This window comes from Triturus cristatus, chromosome 6 (genome assembly GCF_964204655.1).
Source record: "Triturus cristatus chromosome 6, aTriCri1.1, whole genome shotgun sequence".
Taxonomy (NCBI): domain Eukaryota; kingdom Metazoa; phylum Chordata; class Amphibia; order Caudata; family Salamandridae; genus Triturus; species Triturus cristatus.
The window spans coordinates 716,731,861-716,751,152 of NC_140589.1; the positions used below are offsets into that span (position 1 = coordinate 716,731,861).

Genomic DNA, 19,292 nt, shown 5'->3' on the forward strand with positions numbered 1-19,292 from the left:
TTCTTTCTTCTTCCCTTTAGGCTGGGACCCACCCTCTTTAGTACTAGTTTGGGGCCCTGTTGAAGACTTCTGGTCTTTAGATTTCTGATCTCCACCCTTTTGGTCTGTTTTCTTCTGATCACCCCCTTGGCCCTGGTTCTGGTTCTTTTGCTTAACCCTGGTTCTGACCCATTTGTCTGCCTTCTTTCCCAATTCTTGGGGAGAGGTCAGATCAGAGTCAACCAAGTGTTGATGCAGTTGCTGGTTTTGACAGTTATTTAAAATCTGTTCTCTCATCATCAAATTGTACAATCCTGTATAATCAGATACCTTACTTCCCAGCAACCAACCCTCCAAAGCCTTAGTGGCACATTCAATGTATTCAGACCAGTCCTGAGTCTGTGTCTTCTGGGTGTCTCTGAACATTAACCTGTACTGTTCAGTGGTTAAGCCTAACCCATCAACTAGGACACTCTTCAGGACTCTGTAGTTTCTGACATCCTCCTCCCTAACAGTGAGGAGTCTGTCTCTGCCTCTTCCTTCAAAGGAGAGCCAGAGGATTGCTGCCCACTGGTCTTCAGGAACCTGCTGCACTTTGCAGGCTCTCTCAAGAGCAGTCATCCATTTGTGGATGTCATCCCCACTTTAGTAGGGGGGCACAACCTTGGACAGGTTCCTATTATCAAAGACCCTATCTTTGTCCTTAGGGACAATGCTGCCACCAGTGGGTATAGACCCACTCTCTTTAGGTCGCCTAGCCTTACTCAGTTTCTCTTCCATCAGAGCTACTTCTAGCTCCTGTTTCCTGATTCTCAGCTGAGCTTCCTGCATTCTGGCCTCATGCTCCCTCCTCTGAGGGGTGGTCATCCTTCTCCTGGAGTGACCTTGAGAGCCTCTAGAGGCATGAGAAGCATTAGATTCACCTGAGTGATTCCTTTGCCTCCCCAGCCCCTGGTTAAGTCCACTAGGGAGATCCAATGGGGTGATCCCATTGTCAGTCCCCAGTAGCCTTAAGTTAGCTGGGCCACGTATAACACTTGGCACTGGGCTAGTTCTCCCTTCATCCTCACTACCTTCTGTATCAGTACCCTTCTCACTTTCATCCTCTGTAGTATGAATCTCATCTAAGGGGTGACTATTGGAAAGGGGTACCTCAGTAGCATCTTCAGAAGGGGGGCCTCCTGTTCCAGTCCCTAAGGGGCCTAACTGGGAGGCTTTCCTGAGAGCTTTCTGATCTTCATCAGCCTGTAAAAGCTCTCTGAGTTCAGCAGAAGTAGGATTCTTGGGCTGTTTAAGGTCCCTGATATTTGCCAACTGCCTGAGCTCATTTTGATTTAGGGTAGCAAAGATGGATGGTGCCCTCTGGGGGTCACTCTCAACAGAGATGGGTACATTGGACCCCTCTGCCCCAGCCATTGCTCTTAAGTGTGGGTGGATGTGTTGCAATCTACCTACACTTGGGTTTTCCTACTAAACCTATCTAGTAGTTGTAGTCAGGGTGTGCTACTCCCTTTGCTCTACAACAACTAAGTTCAGTAGAACTTAAGTATATCTATTCTTGTTTTATATGTACCTAAAGGTACCTGTATGATCTTTCAATTGGTAACAAAGAGATTACAGAGGTAAAACACAGCAAGCTCAAATCCAACCGCTGCTCACCAATGTGAGAAGTTGGCCTGGTATATGATGTTCACTGGTTAAAGTGACCACCTTGTACCATGCCAAGCAACCCTTATGGTGTGGTTGTAAGTCAACCTTTTCGGACCAGCTGCCCTAGTGGTAGCGTAGGCTAAGCAGTCTTTGAGGCTAAACTCGTGAAACGTGTTAAGCAGGCTGTTTTACAAAATGTAACCCCCCTTTATACCAATGAAAGGACACCACACCGATATATATTGAAAATATATATGTATTTATTTCTCAAAGTATCCCCTAGACTCTTTATGAGCTCAGGAGCACAAATCGTTAAACAAGAATACGTTAGAATACACAGAAGTTGCACTTTATATGGATAGGCCCTGGTGGCCACTCGAACCATATACTAAAATAGTGGTATAAGTACCACGAACAGAAAAGGGAAAAGGCCTAGGGCCTCTAGAATCGCTGGGCCTACAAGGAGCTAACTTTAGTTAGTGACCAGGAGGTCCACGGGTTGCGTGTGCAGAGCAAATAGTCACACGCGGGCTCCCATAGGTTTTCAATGGGTGCGTAAAAGTTACAAAGTTACTGCAAAAAGGATCTTCCGGATGGACTATGAACTCAAGATTGGAAACACAGACACTAGAGATGTTACTCTACACTTGGGCACCGGAGTGCCAGCTTTACCTCACCCACAGGAAGCGGGTGCATAGGTCTCGAAGTGCGTCGGGTTTCTTCTATCTGTTCAAGGGAGCCTGAAGACAAAGATGCTGCAGGCGGTCGGTCCGGAAGAGATGCGGTGGATCCCAGAGTGGATCGGAGTTGTAGAAGACCTGTAAGCAGAGGGGACAGTGTTCACAGTCACTAGCCAGTGACCAGCGTGGCACCAGGTGGGTACCAGGCGATGTCGGGTGCAAACAGGAGGAAAGGTGCAGCTTGTCTCTGCAGCCACGTGGTCCCTGAAGGTCGACGACGTCCAGGAGTCGGTTCACGAGCTGTCCCACGCAGGCTCTCGCTGTCGGCAACTTGATCGAAGCAAACAAGCCTTGGCAAAAGCAATTGTTGTGGAAAACGAAATAAGCTGATGGTTCTGACCAGCAAGGTCAGAGGGACTGCTCCTTTGGAGGAGAGCAAGGGCCAGTCTGGAGCAACCAGACCAGCGGTGTAGTTCTTGAAGTTCGTCGCCAAGATGGCCACTAGCCAACGGGCCAGCAACCGGTTAGGCGCGTCGAGTGGCAAAATGCAGAGGGGCCCCACGCAGATCGTGGAGATGCTGGAGGGCTCACCTTTGGTGCAGATGCTGCTCGGGTGTTGGGCTTCTCAGGACCCAAAGCACAACTTGGAGGGAGCCTCGGTCTTTTCAAGATGGCTGGCTTCACGTGTCTCGTTGCCTCCACGGGTTCCTTCTATTCAGGGACTGTGGATCGGGCGGTGAGAGGTCTGGAGGTCCAGGTCTTGTCAGTCTCTGGGCTCGGGCTCGGGCTCCGGCGGGAGGCGGCGGCAAAGCAGACGTTGATTCGCTGGATGGTGCTTGCGTTAGCAAGGTGGTCACTCCCTGACCACAGGGGAGATTGGCTTCAGTCCTCTGTGCGGCAGAGCGTCGAAGTTCCCGTCTTCTTCTTGTAGTTAAGTTGATTCCAGGATGTCTAAAGTCTTAGGACACAGCTCCTACCTTTATTCGGATTCTAGGGGCCGGACTACCTGCTAGGTCCCTCCCTAAGGGTGGGACCAGGAAGGGGGGTGGTTACACCCCCAATCCTTTGTCCAGCTCGCCCCAGGTCCAGGGCTGGTGTGCCCCAGGACCGGTTTGAACTGGCATATGCACCGAGGCTCCTTGTGAGCCTCAGGCATGTCTGGTTCCTTTCAAGCCCTACCTGCCCAATACACAAAATCCTGTCTGGGGTGGTGCACGCACCTCCCCTGGCAGGAAACCCTTTGTCCACACCTCCCAAGCTGGAAGGACTCCCAGCAGCAGGAGGGCAGACTTGTGTCTGTGGTGGCAGCATCCGTTTTGTGGAGCTGAGGCTATGTCTGATTTTACCCGGGTTTCAGGTACTGTACATGTCGTGTCCCTCTAGAAGGGTGGAATGCTAACCCCGTCGCCAGAATTGGCGAGGGGTTAGTATTCCAATTCGTATGACACCTTACTAGACATTTTTTGATAAAGCCAAACCAAAGATAGCATTTAACCGCGAGGTTCATAATGCACTTATGAGTATATGGTATGACGATATCTGGAAACAGTAGAAGGAAGTTGTTCCGACCACTGCAGACAGGCTCAGCTCATGCCAGAGCACCATCTCACATGGAACCAAGAACTCTGCCTTCAGGATTGTCAAGGCCTGCCATAGGAGTGACTGATAGGTTAACATGTGTCCCATTTAAGGTTAGGTATACTACACCTAAGTAAGAGGTGGTTACACCAACTTACCCCAGCTGAGTGATCAGCCAGTTGTGTCAAATTTGTTAGGCCAGGCCTGGGGTGGCATAATACATGCTGCAGCCCCTGGCAGGCCTTAGATACACCAATGCCCTGGGTACCTAGTGTACACTGGTACAGGGGCTCACAGGGTGATCCACTTCCAATTGGTTATGCACCTAGGGTGCATAGTGTAAATTTAGTAGAGAGAACAGCAGGCTGGGGGTCTGATTGGCAGGCCCACAGCCTCAATATGTCAAAAACCAGTGAAGCAAAAAGCAAAAATTTGGGGTGACCATTGGATAGCAGACCCTACTCTCCTACACCAATGTATATCGGGTATTTTATTTGGCCAATAGAAATAGACGCGTTTCGATCTTAACGATATTGTTCACATAGCTCGTTTTTTTAATCCATTACTACTTTGTATACCACATCACAGGCGACGTAATTCTATTAACATAAACAAAATACTTAACAGATGGAAAACTCTTTTCCTTCCTCAAATCAACTTGTATAACTTTATCAAATTGACATTACACAATACGATGACCGCTTTAGTAGTTTCACGAGCAAATTTTGCTTCAAATAACACTTGTGTTTTGCATTGCATTACAAATATAATTCAAAGTCGTTAACTGAGACCTTTCAATGATTTTGTTTGGATGAACCTATATTATCCATATTGGATATAATCTCATTATTTTAGTGTGTGTATTCTCACTCAAAGGTATAGTACCCAATTCTAGAAAACCTGTATTCCACTGATAGTGAAGGTCTAAAGGTGTTTCTACATGGGGATCGCCTTCTACTCTTCCCAAAGGTTCTTTCAGCATGATTTGCATGGAGGCCTTCCTTAAATCTGTAAGGAAAACAGGAAACCAAACGTTAGAGTGAATAACTACATTATTTTAAAAAATCCAATTCTAAACTGATAGGTCTCTCGGTATTGAATTAGAGGAGGAAAAGAGACACATTTCACATAAACAATCCAAAGTCATAATACTGGTACTTCAAATCCTAATTACATGCAGTATACGCATTATACTTAAGGAGCTAGTAGGTTCTAAAGGTGTGTGTGTATACCTCTTCATCATTGTTCATACCGTGTTGAGCGAGGCTGCCTGCTTGTAATATTTATCTAGATTCCATTCTGCGTAAAGCAGAAATTCGGTTGCCTCCTCTAGGATGTTTCACTACTGTGTCAATGACAAATTATCTGTCCTTTGTCCAATCTCCAGCATGATGTTCCCTGAAGTGTCTGGCTATATCCAATCAAAGAAACTGCCCTGAAACAAAGACGTACTCGACAGTGAAATCTTCCATTCGAAGCTTTATTGATAAAACCACCACTTGCATTCCAAAAGTGTTCTTTGCCTGACACGTTTCGGAGCATCTGCTCCTTAATCATATGCATGCGCTGTCAATCCACAGAAGCACTCACACATTTTATCCTCTGCATACTAATGAATAATTGCCCTTCGGCGGGCCTCACAGGTGAGTTTAGCTGTTTTGCATTTTGGGAGTTGTAGTTACGTGTTTGCGCAGATTCTTACCTCTAGTGGGTTATGCGTCCTTTCAGTGATTTCTTTTAAAATATACTTAGCCCTCCAGTGGGCCTCGGATTGCAAATCCGGTTTTGTAATTCATTCTTCACCGTGCTGTTCAGAGGCTAAAAACAATTCCAAGCCCCTGCAGCCCCGGTGCTAACCGCCCCCCGCGTCTTACCAGTGGATCATAAGGGCAGCTAGCCCCCCGGACATAGACTGGGATGGAGTTCAAATCTTCACCCTGAATTGGACAGACGCCTGGATCTGGGCACCGTGTAATTATCGGATGTGCAGTGGGGGTTTCGCGTTTTAAATGTTTTGGGAAACCGAGCAGCACAGAGTTTATGACATCAGCTGACCGCGGCATTGAAGCAACGAAAATACTGCTTTTTTTGTTTGCCAAACGTGACTATTAATTTCCAACATTAAACATTTACTTTCCTTTCATGATCAAAGCTAATAATTTATGATTACCTATTTTAGGATTAATGAATGGACAATGTTATTTGGAGTATGAGTGAAAGGAATGCATATGATAAATGCGGAAGTAACTCTTTTGTATATTTTACGTAATTGAGTGCAGTCTGTTTGAAATGAGAGAGGCTGGTAACGCGTCTCCTTAACCTAGTGACTTCTGGGCTGCCTGATTCATCATGCAAAGAATGGTTGTGCTGTTTGATGGAATAAAAGGATTGGATTTGACCGAACCTTCAAGTGCAGGCTTTCTCTTATGTTTGGAGAAGCGTGTGGAGATGTGTGCGTCTATCTATCTGTCTGTCTGTCTGTCTGTCTCCGCTCTCCAAAACCGAAGGGCGCGTTGTCTCTTAAGACCCAACAAGAATAGTCTTCGTAATATTCAATTACCCCTTCACAACAAAGGATGACAACGCTGTGTGTGTTTGCTCGCAGATTTATTGATGTCTGGCCACCATTGTACGCGTTTCGGCTGCCACCAGTGTGTATACGTGTGTGTGTATGTATGTGTATGTATATATATATATATCTATCGTAATGTTATACATCCCCTCCCAAGAGGGTGGATTGGCAGGTTTATGATTTGTTTGAATGCTGGAAAGAGTTTGTGGCTGGATATGCCTTATTGTGAACTTAAATACAATTTTAGACTGGTCTTTATGTACCCTGGAGGTTTGGAGCTTTCTGTATTAGCGTTCATGGAGCCAAACATCTGCGCTATCTTAGCCCATTCTGACCCAAAGGATTGATCACAACAGAAGAGGTACCCTTTCAACTGGACTTCTCCATATTGGATCCCTGTTTGGGTATCATCACAGAAGGGCAATTTCCCAAGCTGGAATCGATCCACTTTGCTTTTAGGGGCATCTTGCCACCGCCAGGCAGAAAGCTCACTAGAGCCAGGGGTCCGATTTTTATTTTTTTTATTTTGTGTTTTTTGGTGAGGAAGGCCTACCCCTAGCATTGAGCCTCTCCACCATCCCATCGTTTTCTGCCTCTCCATGGGTCAGATTGGGAGGTGAACCCCCCAACCTACTTTTCTCACGGGGGGGAAAGAGCTGCACACTAGACAAATACTTTTTGTTATAAAAAAATAAATAAATGGGGTGGGGGTTTGCTTGCTCAGGTATCGGGCCGTTCCCCACCCCTATAGTCTTTCTATACCACCCCCCCACCCCCTCCCCAGAAGCCAGATTGAGGGAGCGTTATCTGCTCCATGGCACTGGATGCCAGGGATGGAATTGTTTTCCATATGGTTTGGGGCCAGCCCATCCTGTCATCGGGCTATGTCCCCCACACCTAAAGCCCCATCAGTCTTTCTGTCCTCCTTTCAGACTGTGGGAATTTCCCCGGTCTGCCATCCTGAGTATAAGGGGGCAGAAAGCCCGCTAGAAACTAGGGATATACTTTTTGTTATAAAAAAATGAAATGCGATTGGGGTCGGCCCTCCCAGAAATAGTGGAATACTTTCACTCCTAAATGCCCCAGCAGTCTTTCTACCTCCCTCGTCACAAAGCCCCCTGGATGCAGGGACAGTTTTTTTGTTTCTGGGTTTGGGGTCAGCCTGTCATGATATCAGGCCTTCCTTGGCACCCCTAAAGCCTGAACGGTCTTTCTGGACCTTCCCCTCCCCCAAAGGCAAGGAAAGAGCGAGTGGATTTACCCCCAATCTGTCCCTGAGGATGTGATGGCAGCTAGCTCATTGGATGCCAGGGATTTTTTTTAATTAAATGGGCAGGATGGGCCCGGCTCATCCTGGCTCTAGGATGCAGTAAAATCCCAACAGTCTTTCTGGGGCCTAGAGCAACTTGGCAGACCCAGTCAAATCACAGGTGGTGTGACTAACATCGGTCCCAGCAGATTTTCTTAACCAAATGCCCTGCAAACGTCCCCGCACCCAAAAAATAAGACATTTGTTTTTTTCAATTGAATTTCTCTCCGTTTTCGGCTTTTAAATGTAAGCCAGTGTGTTACAAAGAAAAAAAAAAGCTTTTTGCAAAATGCCCTACGAGTCGCATGATAGTATTGGGAAACACCAGATTCGAAGTTGTACAAATAAAGCTGTTCCTAAACTTAAGATCTTGGGTACGTTTAAGAAAAGTGCGCAGGTTTCCTTACAACCGTTTTTTTACTCATTTGATTTTACCATATGAATTGACGCATTACTGGTATAAAATGATAATTCTACAGTGCAGCTCAGTTGATGGCTCTGGGTGTCAGCTGTTTTTAGAAAACCAGCAAACACTATATATCACTGCGACCAGAAAAGCCTGACGAATGTAACATTATACTACTTTTGTAAATCGCCCAAGCTCTCAAAAATCACAGATAAAAACTGTCACCTATTCCTATTTTTTCCGTATTGTTTTTTTAATGTAATCAAATACTTTGAGAAAACTGCTAGCAATCTCTATGAATGGCCCCTTGCTGAATTCCAAATTGATTTACATTTCAGAAAGGCATAGCTTTCTGGATTCACCCATGGGTTTCCCATCTGTTTTAGTCCCAAGTGGCAAATGGGTAAAAACCACATAAATAGGAAAAAGTGACTAGTACTTAAAAAAAGGTAAATTAAATAAAATATATTTGTCATCCAAGTCCATACCTGAAACTTTCTCTTATATAGTTCTTTCACATTTATTAGACCAGCATCCTGGTTGGAAGCAGCCTTACATCACTTTACCAGCGATCAGTGTCCTACAGAACCTCACAGAATGTTTTTTGAGACCCAGGAGCCCAATAGGTGGAGCATATTCACAAGTTCAAAGCCAGTAGTGGCAACCAACAAGCATTAGAAAAGCCTTTTCTTGTTTTATATAGGATATCTGTTAGAAGCTTTGTTTCTATGTCTAATGTAGTAATTTAATTAAAAGTGGTAGCACCTTCTGTGAAGTGTACGCCTAGGATTGTTTGGCTGTAGGTACGTTAAAGTTTTTTAATATTTATTTTGGAATTTAAATGGAATAAAGATCCAATAAAAGATGATGGTATAATTAACTCGGTGATGAATATTAGAAGTTCTCTCACAAACCTGTTTTTTTACTTTTCAGAACTGAACATTTCTGCCAGACTGCTCTTTTAACCAAATGTGTTTTTCCTCCCCAGAGCAAATTAGGTTAAAAAATATCAGAAAAGTGTACGGAAGATGTGTCTGGTACAGATTACGTTTGTTGAAGCCACAGCCCAATGTAATCCCTACATTAAAGTAAGTTCAGTGTCTTGTGGTTTTTTAGTATCAAATGTTGAATATTTCAGATTTAATTCATTGCTGACCCATATATATATATATATATATATATATATATATATATATATATATATCCACAGAAAAGCACTCCCGTTGAAACCAGACGTGGCGTGTTTCACCCGCTAATTAGGGTTTTATAATGGGATTTCGTGTTAAAATGATTATCATGTCAATAGACTCAGTGGAAGTGCGAGCAAGGGAAAAATTATACATATGACTAACCCACTAATAGGGTTTTGGATGTGTACCCTGTGCTTGACTGATATAATATCGACAGACTTAGTCCTTTATAGGGATGGGGAGACAGCCAATATATATAACTGACACTGATATTTTAACTAGCTTATCCCCTGAACATTAGACTCCGTTGGCATGGAGACATTATATAAACAGTGCGAGTCTCAATGAACCAACCTCAGTCTGCACGGTTAATCACTGCAATATGGGCTTAAAACTGACACGTAGGGGTCACGTGCATCGGGTTTTCCTCTAGCTCCAGGGATACCTATACTGATAAATTTACAACTGCATTTCATATATATGATATGATTGGTGATGAGGAAAAGGTATTAAGAGAGAATTTTCGTGGATGCTGTAAATCCTGTGTAAAGTTACTAGCATATTGATGCAATGCTTACCAGAATGTACCATTCTAAAATGGCGCTTGTTATGGACTGCCCAGTCCTCTGTCTATGTTGTTGATACTGGTATGGTATGTAAGCCTTTGCCATTTGCTATCACGGTGTGAACAAGCCCCAAGCGGGTGAAACTGGGAATTGGTGAACTTTTTTCCTGACCTGAGTGCACGAACGGAACTCCGTTTCTTTATATATATATATATATATATATATATATATATATATATATATATATATATATATATATATATATATATATATATATATATATATATATATCCATCCATATCCTACTGGCGGTCGCCAGTAGGTAGTTATAGTTAGGACCCTGTTTCCATAGGAAATCCGCAACATTCTATTTTGAATAACTTTGGCGCCGGTCGACGAATCCTCGTGAATTTCTCAAAATAGGTGGGGCGCTACGCTCCGCTCCTACCCTGAAAGTCTCGGGGGGGATTCGTCAAGCGGGGGCTGAGATAAAAGGGGGGTCCCAAAACGCGTTTTTCCCATGCATTTTTCTTAGGACCTTTAGACAGGGCTACAGCCCGAACGGCTGAACAGAATTACTAGAAATTTGGCAGAGAGGTAGTCCTCAGGTCAAGGAAGTGCTTTTTGTAGGTTTGGTGTAAATCTGTTCAGTAGATTCTGAGAAAATAGCCTTTAAATCAATATATATATCTGAGCCAGCTTACGGTACGCTTACCGTACGTGTACGGTGGCGTGCGCGAGCGCGATTCTGATTGGCTGTTACATCTAAGTAAACATTCGAATCGGTCGAAACCAGGAAGCGGCGGCCGCCATTTTCTCTCTCGCACTCTGAGGGGGGGGCTGTAAACAAAGGCAAAAAACATATAAAGGGGCTGTTTAGACAGCGCCCATGCACATAGCCATGTTAGTTGAGTCCTCAAAGATCCCCTAAGGCCAAAAACGGTAAATTTTTATTTTTGGAAAATTTCGCCGATTACGCTTACCGTACGCGTACGGTGCGCTTACGCTAAAAATTTTAATAAAAAAAAAAACACTCTCTGTGCATGGCGTATTATTGTCATCACTTACAAATTAAATTTAACAGATTTACCTCTCACCGCGTGCCCACCTTGCGTGTACGGCACTAACTGCGTAAAGTGGGCGCGCGGTGCGCGAAGCGCACCGCGTGCTCACTGTGCGCGCACGGTGCGCGAAGCGCACCGTGCGCGCACGGAACGAACTGCGTTAAGTGGGCGTGCACGCCACGAATGGCGTAAAGTAACTTAGCATTTAAAAAAACGTACAAATTCACTGAAAAAACCATAGGTTTCACACACGTTATAGTTAGGAATTAGCATTTAAAAAACCTTGCAAATTCACTGAAAAAACGATAGGTTTCACACAATATAGTTAGCGGAAATTTTACTGATAAAAAACCAATGAAATTCCCCCGTTATAGTTAGTGCAGGCAACTATAACTCACGCGACCGCAATCTTCTGCTGATGACATATGTGTCTTTATGGAAGAAAAATATTTGTAATATATGTATAGCTAAAAATGTATGGAAGAAGACATGGGCAAATAAGTGTCTAAATACAGTATTAGCATCAGCAGAGGATTGCGGTCGCGTGAGTTATAGTTGCCTGCACTAACTATAACGGGGGAATATATATATATATATATATATATATATATATATATATATATATATATATATATATATATATATATATAATATTACACACTTTGCACATTGACTGGACCTCTGCTTCTTCCTTAAACTGAAGTTCCTTTAACTAGACTGTATCTTAGATTTAAGGAGGTGTGCATTTTTGTTTTGTTACATGTTTTCTTTTATTATCGTCTGATTTTTCCTGTCACTATTTATTTTGGTCACAGCTACTTCAAGTATGTGTCTAGAATGTTTATCTTCATCCAGGCGCGCTATAGCAAAGGCATTGTCTGGTATGCCTGAATACACCAGAAAAGCAAAGAAGAATTATTCATGGGGAATATTCACAAACAAGTCTGCTTTATGCTGACGAATTTCAAACCTGAATGTTGTGTTGACAATGAGGAGGTGTTTGCTGTTTACCTCGGAGTCGTGATGTCTTTCTTAAGCAGTTCATTTTCTTTGTGCAATAGCTTCATACGTTTCTTATTCTAAATACATTTATTTTTTATCCATTAATAACACTGGACATTAGCTAGGAAATGCTCACAAGAAATGCCTGTAAAGCATTGAGTGGTTTGGAATTTCCACTTCTTGAATTACTGACCATGGGCCAATGACTTCAGTGATAGTACAGAACCTTCTGTTTGCACCATTCCCACCTGAGCGGGCCACCACTGAAGGCGACCCTTCTGCAGCATGGTGCCTACTGCTGAATACTGTTAGTATGTGGCCGGGCATATGGCCATAAGTCGCTGATTCATGTCGGAGTTCTCTCATTGGAGGCCCACTCTATCAGCCCATGTTTTAAAAGCAGCAGAACATGGGGAGCACATTCTCCTCAAGTACTCTAGGTTATGTGCATATAGTGAATGCATTGGGTTGCCACCTTGGTAAGTCTGTTGCTGTTGGTCTGTAACTGTGTCTACATAAAAGGATGGTCTATACTGGACACTGTGACAGCAGTAGCCGGATACTGCAGTGACACTACCTGAATCAAGTTAAAACCCATGGAAAGACTGTAGAACATCTTCATTTAGGGTTTAAATGGGGAAAACATTAAATATGGTCGGAGGAAACGAGTCGGTCCTTCTTCATTCTGAATTAAGTAGTTATGTCTGCACTATTAAATTGTACTTGATTGATTCACTGCTAATAAAGAGTTGAAGACACAGTTTTTTTTTATCATCAGTGGTCCAAAATGTATGTCATGTCTCTTGAATGTATTGCACAGTTTGAGTATGGCAGTACTGGGAAAGTCTCTCTTTTAGCCTTATGACCTTGTTACTCTTACATATGATCTAATTGTGTTCTTTGCACTCGCATGGTAACAGTAGGAAGCTGAACTACTAGAATCTTGTGCCTGCTGAGATCTTACTCCCTAAAGAAAGTGGGCTTGCACAGAGTAGATATAATTGCAAACAGAGGATGAGGGAAGAAAACACTCTTCATTGAGCATGGGCGAAAGGGGTAGATTATATTGTAAGGAATTTATCCTTGGAAACCTTCAGGTAATGCATCCTAGATATAGGATCTAGTTTGTGTGGATTATTTGTGGGTGAAGCATATCTAAATTTCAGTGTGAAACGGAATATCTAATTGTGATTGCCCAGTAGTAAGACCCAGTAGGTGAAACCCCCACTTTTCAGGAGATAAATTAAAATGGGAACAGGAAAGATATTTCTTTGAAAGCTAATAGACCTGTGCTTATGTTCTTTGTATGTATAGAGATTGAGTCCCCAGAAATAAGTGGAACCTAACAACAAATTTGCAAATTACATTGAATAAAAATTATATTTGGCAAGACTTTTATGGTTTCTTATTAGATGGAAAGGTACCAGGTGTACTATTTTACTGAAGTAATTCGACCTCAGTTGTTACTTGCTCACCATGTGGTAAATTGACAGCATCGTAATGCAATATATTTCTTAAGCAAAAGTCGTCTTTAAAGAGAGGAAATTAGTGTACCATTTTGTTGTAAGGTTCAAATGTTTGGCACTGCATTTACTGTCTCATTTGGATGTTTTGTATTCATAATGACACATTCGTTTTCTGTTTCTCTGCAGAAAAATAGCTCTTATTGCTGGATGGGCTTTATTTTTATTTCTTGCTTATAAAGTCTCCAAAACCGACCGGGAATATCAAGAGTACAACCCTTATGAAGTATTAGGCTTAGACCCAGTAAGTAAAGTCATTCGTTCATGTGTTGTTTTTTTTTTTTTTTTTTTGGATGGACATGAATGCTAATCTCTTGGACATGGACTTAATTTCTTTCTGTTGAATATTGTATTTGTGTTAAAAAAAAAAACTTAGCAAAATAAAATGTGGAGCAATTATCCATTTTCAGAGTGCACAATCATGCAAGTAATGTGCATTAAGTCGGTATGTTTGAGATAACTTCAAAGGAAGCTTACATGCTAGAAAGTAGTTTGACTTTCTTCATACCGATACTTTGGCTAGGTGTTCACAGTTGAAAGGAGAATTAACTACACGTACAGATTCTGGAACACAAGAGGGTTCTAAACTTTAATTTCTTACAGAATTCTCCTGATTGATTTGGTCCAATTTAGATCGTATTTGTTGCATAAGAAAGAACATCTAAAATCCTTACTTAGATATCCAGATTCACGGAGTTTTAGTGTCTGCAGAATGTTTTTTATTACGTTTGTTAGGAGGGATTAGTTAAGTTTTTCCTCTGTCTCACTCATTGCCAAGGTGATTTCCGGCATCCAGCAAGGCAAAGATGAGTCTCTTTTCTCCAGGTACCCAGATCGTCGACACCTGTCCATTTCCACTTATGAGAGGCTTACACACAGACTAAATATCCTCTCCAGGATGTCTGGTTTGATTCTCCACCCTGACCTTCTATCATTGAACATCACTGCCTTGCTGCTGAAGAACTTCTATAACGGCATTTAAGTGTTTATGTGACTGCATGGCTATCCTAAAGGCATTTCTTAGCTAACTTAAGAGGTAAAACCTTCTTCCACCAAATGGCCATATGCCTCCAAGTGTAAGGTTTCCGTTTGTGTGCTAATGGACAGACCCAAAAACAGGCATTGAGGAAACGGTGTTACCAGCGGAGTTTAAAGTGCATGAAGCTCTTATCTAGAAAGGCTTTTTTAAAAAACAAAATTGTCAGATTTTTCAAGGAAGTTTTATCTACGTTCCCAACTATTTTATTGTAAATGTATCCCTCTGGCATTTTTTTCATGAGTAAGGGACTTCGGGAAGTTTGTCCACCCTTTAGGAAACCCCTTCAACATGGGAGTTGAACTTTTCTTTCTTTTCAATGTGATTGGCCATCCTTTTGAGCCACGTTTCTGCATTGTGGCCTGCAAAGTTGTTCATTTTGTGGGTAGCACTTCAGCCAGAATATTGAGTGAGCTTCAAACTCTGTGTTTCCTGCCTTGCCCAATATTCGATGGTCATAAGGTCTCTTTTAGGATTACCCCTTCTTTCCTTCCCAGGTTTCTGTTTGATTTTCAGATCTACCCGCCTGTCTCCCTGCTGCCATTGTTTTGTCTTCTAATTTCTACGACCCTCTCTCAGAGGGCCTTTCATACTTTGAATAAGAAGAAGACCTTTTGTTACTATTTGAACATGCATTATGCGAAGACAGACAATACCTTTTGTTGCATATTCTGGTATGCTTCTTCCAAGCAAACTATTGCTAGATCGGTGGTCCTTTCCATTATAACTTGTATCCAGAAAGGTGACAAGCCTTTATCGGGTAAATCCAGGATTCTTTCCATAAGTGGAAAGGCATCCACAGGATCAGGAATGTTCATATTGTACGCATTTGCAGGGCCATTACATTGAGATTACTTAATAGTCTTCTAAGCATTATTGCTTGGTTTTGGATTTCAGGACAGATCCTCTAGTGGGCCATAATTCCATAACAACTTGTTTAAATTAAGATTGTTTTATTGTTCCTGGGTATACATTTTTGAGGTTGGTTTCTACTCTTTTCTACCCGTTATAAATGCCAGAGGAAATACATGATAGAGACGCAAAATAAACCTAATTGTAATCTTGTCATGTGTATTTCATCTGAATTTATTAGAAAGCCTCACCTACTGCCATATGGTCCAGTATCATTGTATGAACCGAGGTCTGTTTAGATCCTTCCTCTTTCTTTACTTTTATTTCTTCTTACAATGTTTAGGTAATAAAGTGCAGTATCCTACTTTCTTATACAAATTTTAAGGCAAAAATGTTGCCTCCCACATTATTTTCAGTTTAATACATGTATATTTCAAAATCTGCCCTGGTATCTCTCACATGAACAGTGATAAACTACCTATAAGTGTTCGCCCGCACTGAGTCTAATTCTGTTTTCCTTTCTGTTTAGCATTCTTCGTTGTATTACTTGCTGTGCCTGTCCTTGACTTCTGTACTCTTGTTTGCCCCTTTTGCCTTCTGTGCCCCTGCTCGCCAGTTTTTCCCGCCGCTGTGTCCCCTGCGGCCCCACCCCCCTGCTCGCCCATTTGCCGCCCTGCTCCCACCTCCCAGCTGCTCCTCCCTCCCACCTCCCCTTATATGGCGGCTGCTGTCACGCCGAAGGCGCACCTAAGGCAAGCCCGGACCGTGCCCAGTGCCAGAACCCCTGGCCCCCGCGAACGCCACGACGCCCGACACCGCTATGATGCCAGGACCCTCCACGCACTCGACACCGGACGATCATGCACCTACTGCCTGGCTGCCCCGAAGCGCACCCAAGGACCCTTCTCCTGCCGGATCTGCAGCTTCACCAGCATCCGGCCCGCCAACCCACCGACCAGGAAAGAAACCATCTACCTCAGATGCATCCTTCTCAACACCCGCTCTGCCTGCAAACACGCCGTTGAACTCTTGACTCAACCTCCCCAGACGTTGCCTTCCTGACGGAGACCTGGCTGAACCCCTCCTCGGCACCCGACATAGCCATTCCGAAAGGCTACAAGATCACCCGCAGGGATCGCACCAACGGAGTAGGAGGAGGAATTGCCATCGTCCACAGGAACAATCTGAGTCTCGACTAACACCCACAACACCTTCAGCACCGCCGAACACCTGCACTTCCAGATCCACACTGACCCCAACACCACCCTCAGAGGAACCCTCGTCTACAGACCCCCGGACCCCGACCACAGTTCAGCGACACAATCGCCGACTTTCTCAGCACACATGCCATCGCCTCCACAGACTACATCCTCCTGGGGGGACCTGTACTTCCACCTCGAACGACGACGACACCAACTCCACCACCCTGATCGCCAACCTCGCCAACCTTGGACTCAGACAACTCGTCACAAGACCCACCCACTCCGCTGGCCACAAGCTTGACCCCATCTTCTCCGCAAGCCCCCACGTCTCCTTCACCCACACCACCGAACTCCACTGGACCGACCATCGCTGCATCCACTTCACCTTCTGGAAACCCACCACGCATAACCGCATCCAACAGATGCCTCACCGCTGCTGGAGCAAAGTCACCGAACACCAGCTAACCACCACCCTCGATCAGAGTCCACCCGCCGACCCCACCGACCCCCGACTCTTCCGCCCGCAGCCTCAGACAGTGGATCGACGACTGCGCCAACACCCTCGCCCCATTCAAGAAACCCACAGCCACACCAGCAAGAAAGCCAGCTGGTTCACTGAAGACCTCCAGGCCTCCAAGCAAGCCTGCCGAAAGCTTGAGAAGAACTGGCACCGTGAACTAACACCGGACAGCTACGCAGCCCACAAGAACGCCACCCGCAGACACCATCACCTCATCAGATCCGCCAAAAGGGCCTCCTTCAATGACCGCCTAGATAACAACAGCCAGTGAGGTGTGCGACTCACTGGCCACCTTCTTCCATCGCAAGATCGCAGACATCCATGACAGCTTCAACGCCAGGACCGCCCCGACAACCACTGAGACCTCCGCCCCCACGACCAACATCCGCACCAATCGCCTGCTCTCCTTGACCAACATAAACGACGACGACAACACCATCAAGATCATAAACACCATCCACTCCGGATCTCCGTCAGACCCATGCCCACACCACATCTTCAACAAAGCCAGCACCGCCATCGCCCCCCATCTCCGGAAGGCCATCAATATTTCCTTCGAGATAGCAACCTTCCCGAGGAGCTGGAAGAACCACCGAGATCAACGCCTTACTCAAGAAACCAAAGGCGGACCCCAAGGATCTCAAGAACTTCCGGCCCATCTCCCTGCTCCCGGCAAAGGTCATCGAGAAGACAGTCAACAAAAACTGACCCGCTACCTCGAGGAGAACAGCATCCTGGACCCGTCCCAGTCCGGGTTCCGCAGCAACCACAGCACCGAAACTGCCCTCATTGCCGCCACCGATGACATCAGGACCCTGCTAGACAACGGAGAAACCGCGGCCCTCATCCTCCTAGACCTGTCAGCCGCCTTCAACGCGGTCTGCCACCGCACACTACGCACATACCTCCACGACGCCGGGATCCAAGAGAAGGCCCTGGACTGGACCACCTCCTTCCTCTCCAGCAGAACACAGAGCGTCCACCTCCCCCTTCCGCTCCGAAGCCACCAAAATCATCTGCGGCGTACCCCAGGGCTCATGCCTCAGCCCAACGCTGTTTAACATCTACATGGCACCGCTCGCCCATGTCGCCCGACACCATGACCTCAACATCATCTCTTACGCCGATGACACCCAGCTGCTCTTTTCCCTCACCAAGGACCCTCACACCGCCAAAACCAGCCTCCACGAAGGAATGAAGGCCGTCGCCGAATGGATGAGTAACAGCCGACTGAAGCTGAACTCTGATAAGACGGAGGTCCTCATCCTCGGATCCACCCCCTTGGCCTGGGACGGCTCCTGGTGGCCGACCGCACTGAGAACAGCTCCAACACCCACCGACCACGCACGCAACCTAGGGGTCATCCTCGACTCCACCCCCTCCATGACTAAGCAGGTCCACGCCGTCTCTTCCTCCTGCTTCAACATCCTCTGCATGCTCCGCAAGATCTACAAATGGATCTCCACCGAAACGAGAAGAACGGTGAAACTTGTGAAAATTGTTAATATTGTAATGTCTGCAAAAATTGACAACTGTTTAGTTGCCACCCTTTATTTCCTTGCCGAATATTACATGAGCAGGAGAGTTGTGCTTTCAGGCGGTTTCCTCCACTGATTGTACTCATGCTTTCATAATGTACTGGCTACAATAGCCCCTCAACAGAAAAATGGTTTGAAGTCTCACACTGGGGGTTGGATTAACTCTGAGCTTAAGTACCAGATGTGATGATGTAAAATCTGGGGATGGGAAAGGGCTTGAGGGGAGTAGAGGTAAAATACACCAGAGGTTGATAGTGCCCCAGAGCAGTATAATCTGATAGAGACTTAGGGCTGCAGATTCCTTACCTTTGTATTTCCCAGGCGTCAGGCTGGATCCGGAAACTTATGCTGCGCAATACTCCTTGCGCGGGATGTCGGGTGGCTCCATTAGGCTCCGCGTGACGGCGTCTGTTATGACGTTGCGGTGCCTACATAGGCTCCACCCAGGCGCACGGACGTCAGTTCTTTTCTTTCCGTGCCAGTTAAGGCGCTGGTCCGGGAAGAGCAACCCCGCCGCTTTATAGCAGGCCTTTTCTCTACTTTTGTTGAAATATTTGGAAATCGACTTTGTGTGCGAGGGATGTCTTCGAGGAAGACAGGTTTCAAATCATGCAGGACTTTTTCT

General features: G+C 45.0%; 1 protein-coding gene across 1 annotated transcript in view; it reads left to right on the forward strand.

The window, feature by feature from the left end:
* SEC63 (SEC63 protein translocation regulator) overlaps window positions 1-19,292 on the forward strand; it is a 669,334-nt gene that overhangs the window by 98,899 nt on the left and 551,143 nt on the right. The window contains exons 2-3 of the mRNA XM_085611209.1: window positions 9,163-9,262; window positions 13,649-13,763. Coding sequence (XP_085467335.1) covers window positions 9,163-9,262; window positions 13,649-13,763 — 215 coding nt within the window. The remainder of the gene's footprint in view (window positions 1-9,162; window positions 9,263-13,648; window positions 13,764-19,292) is intronic.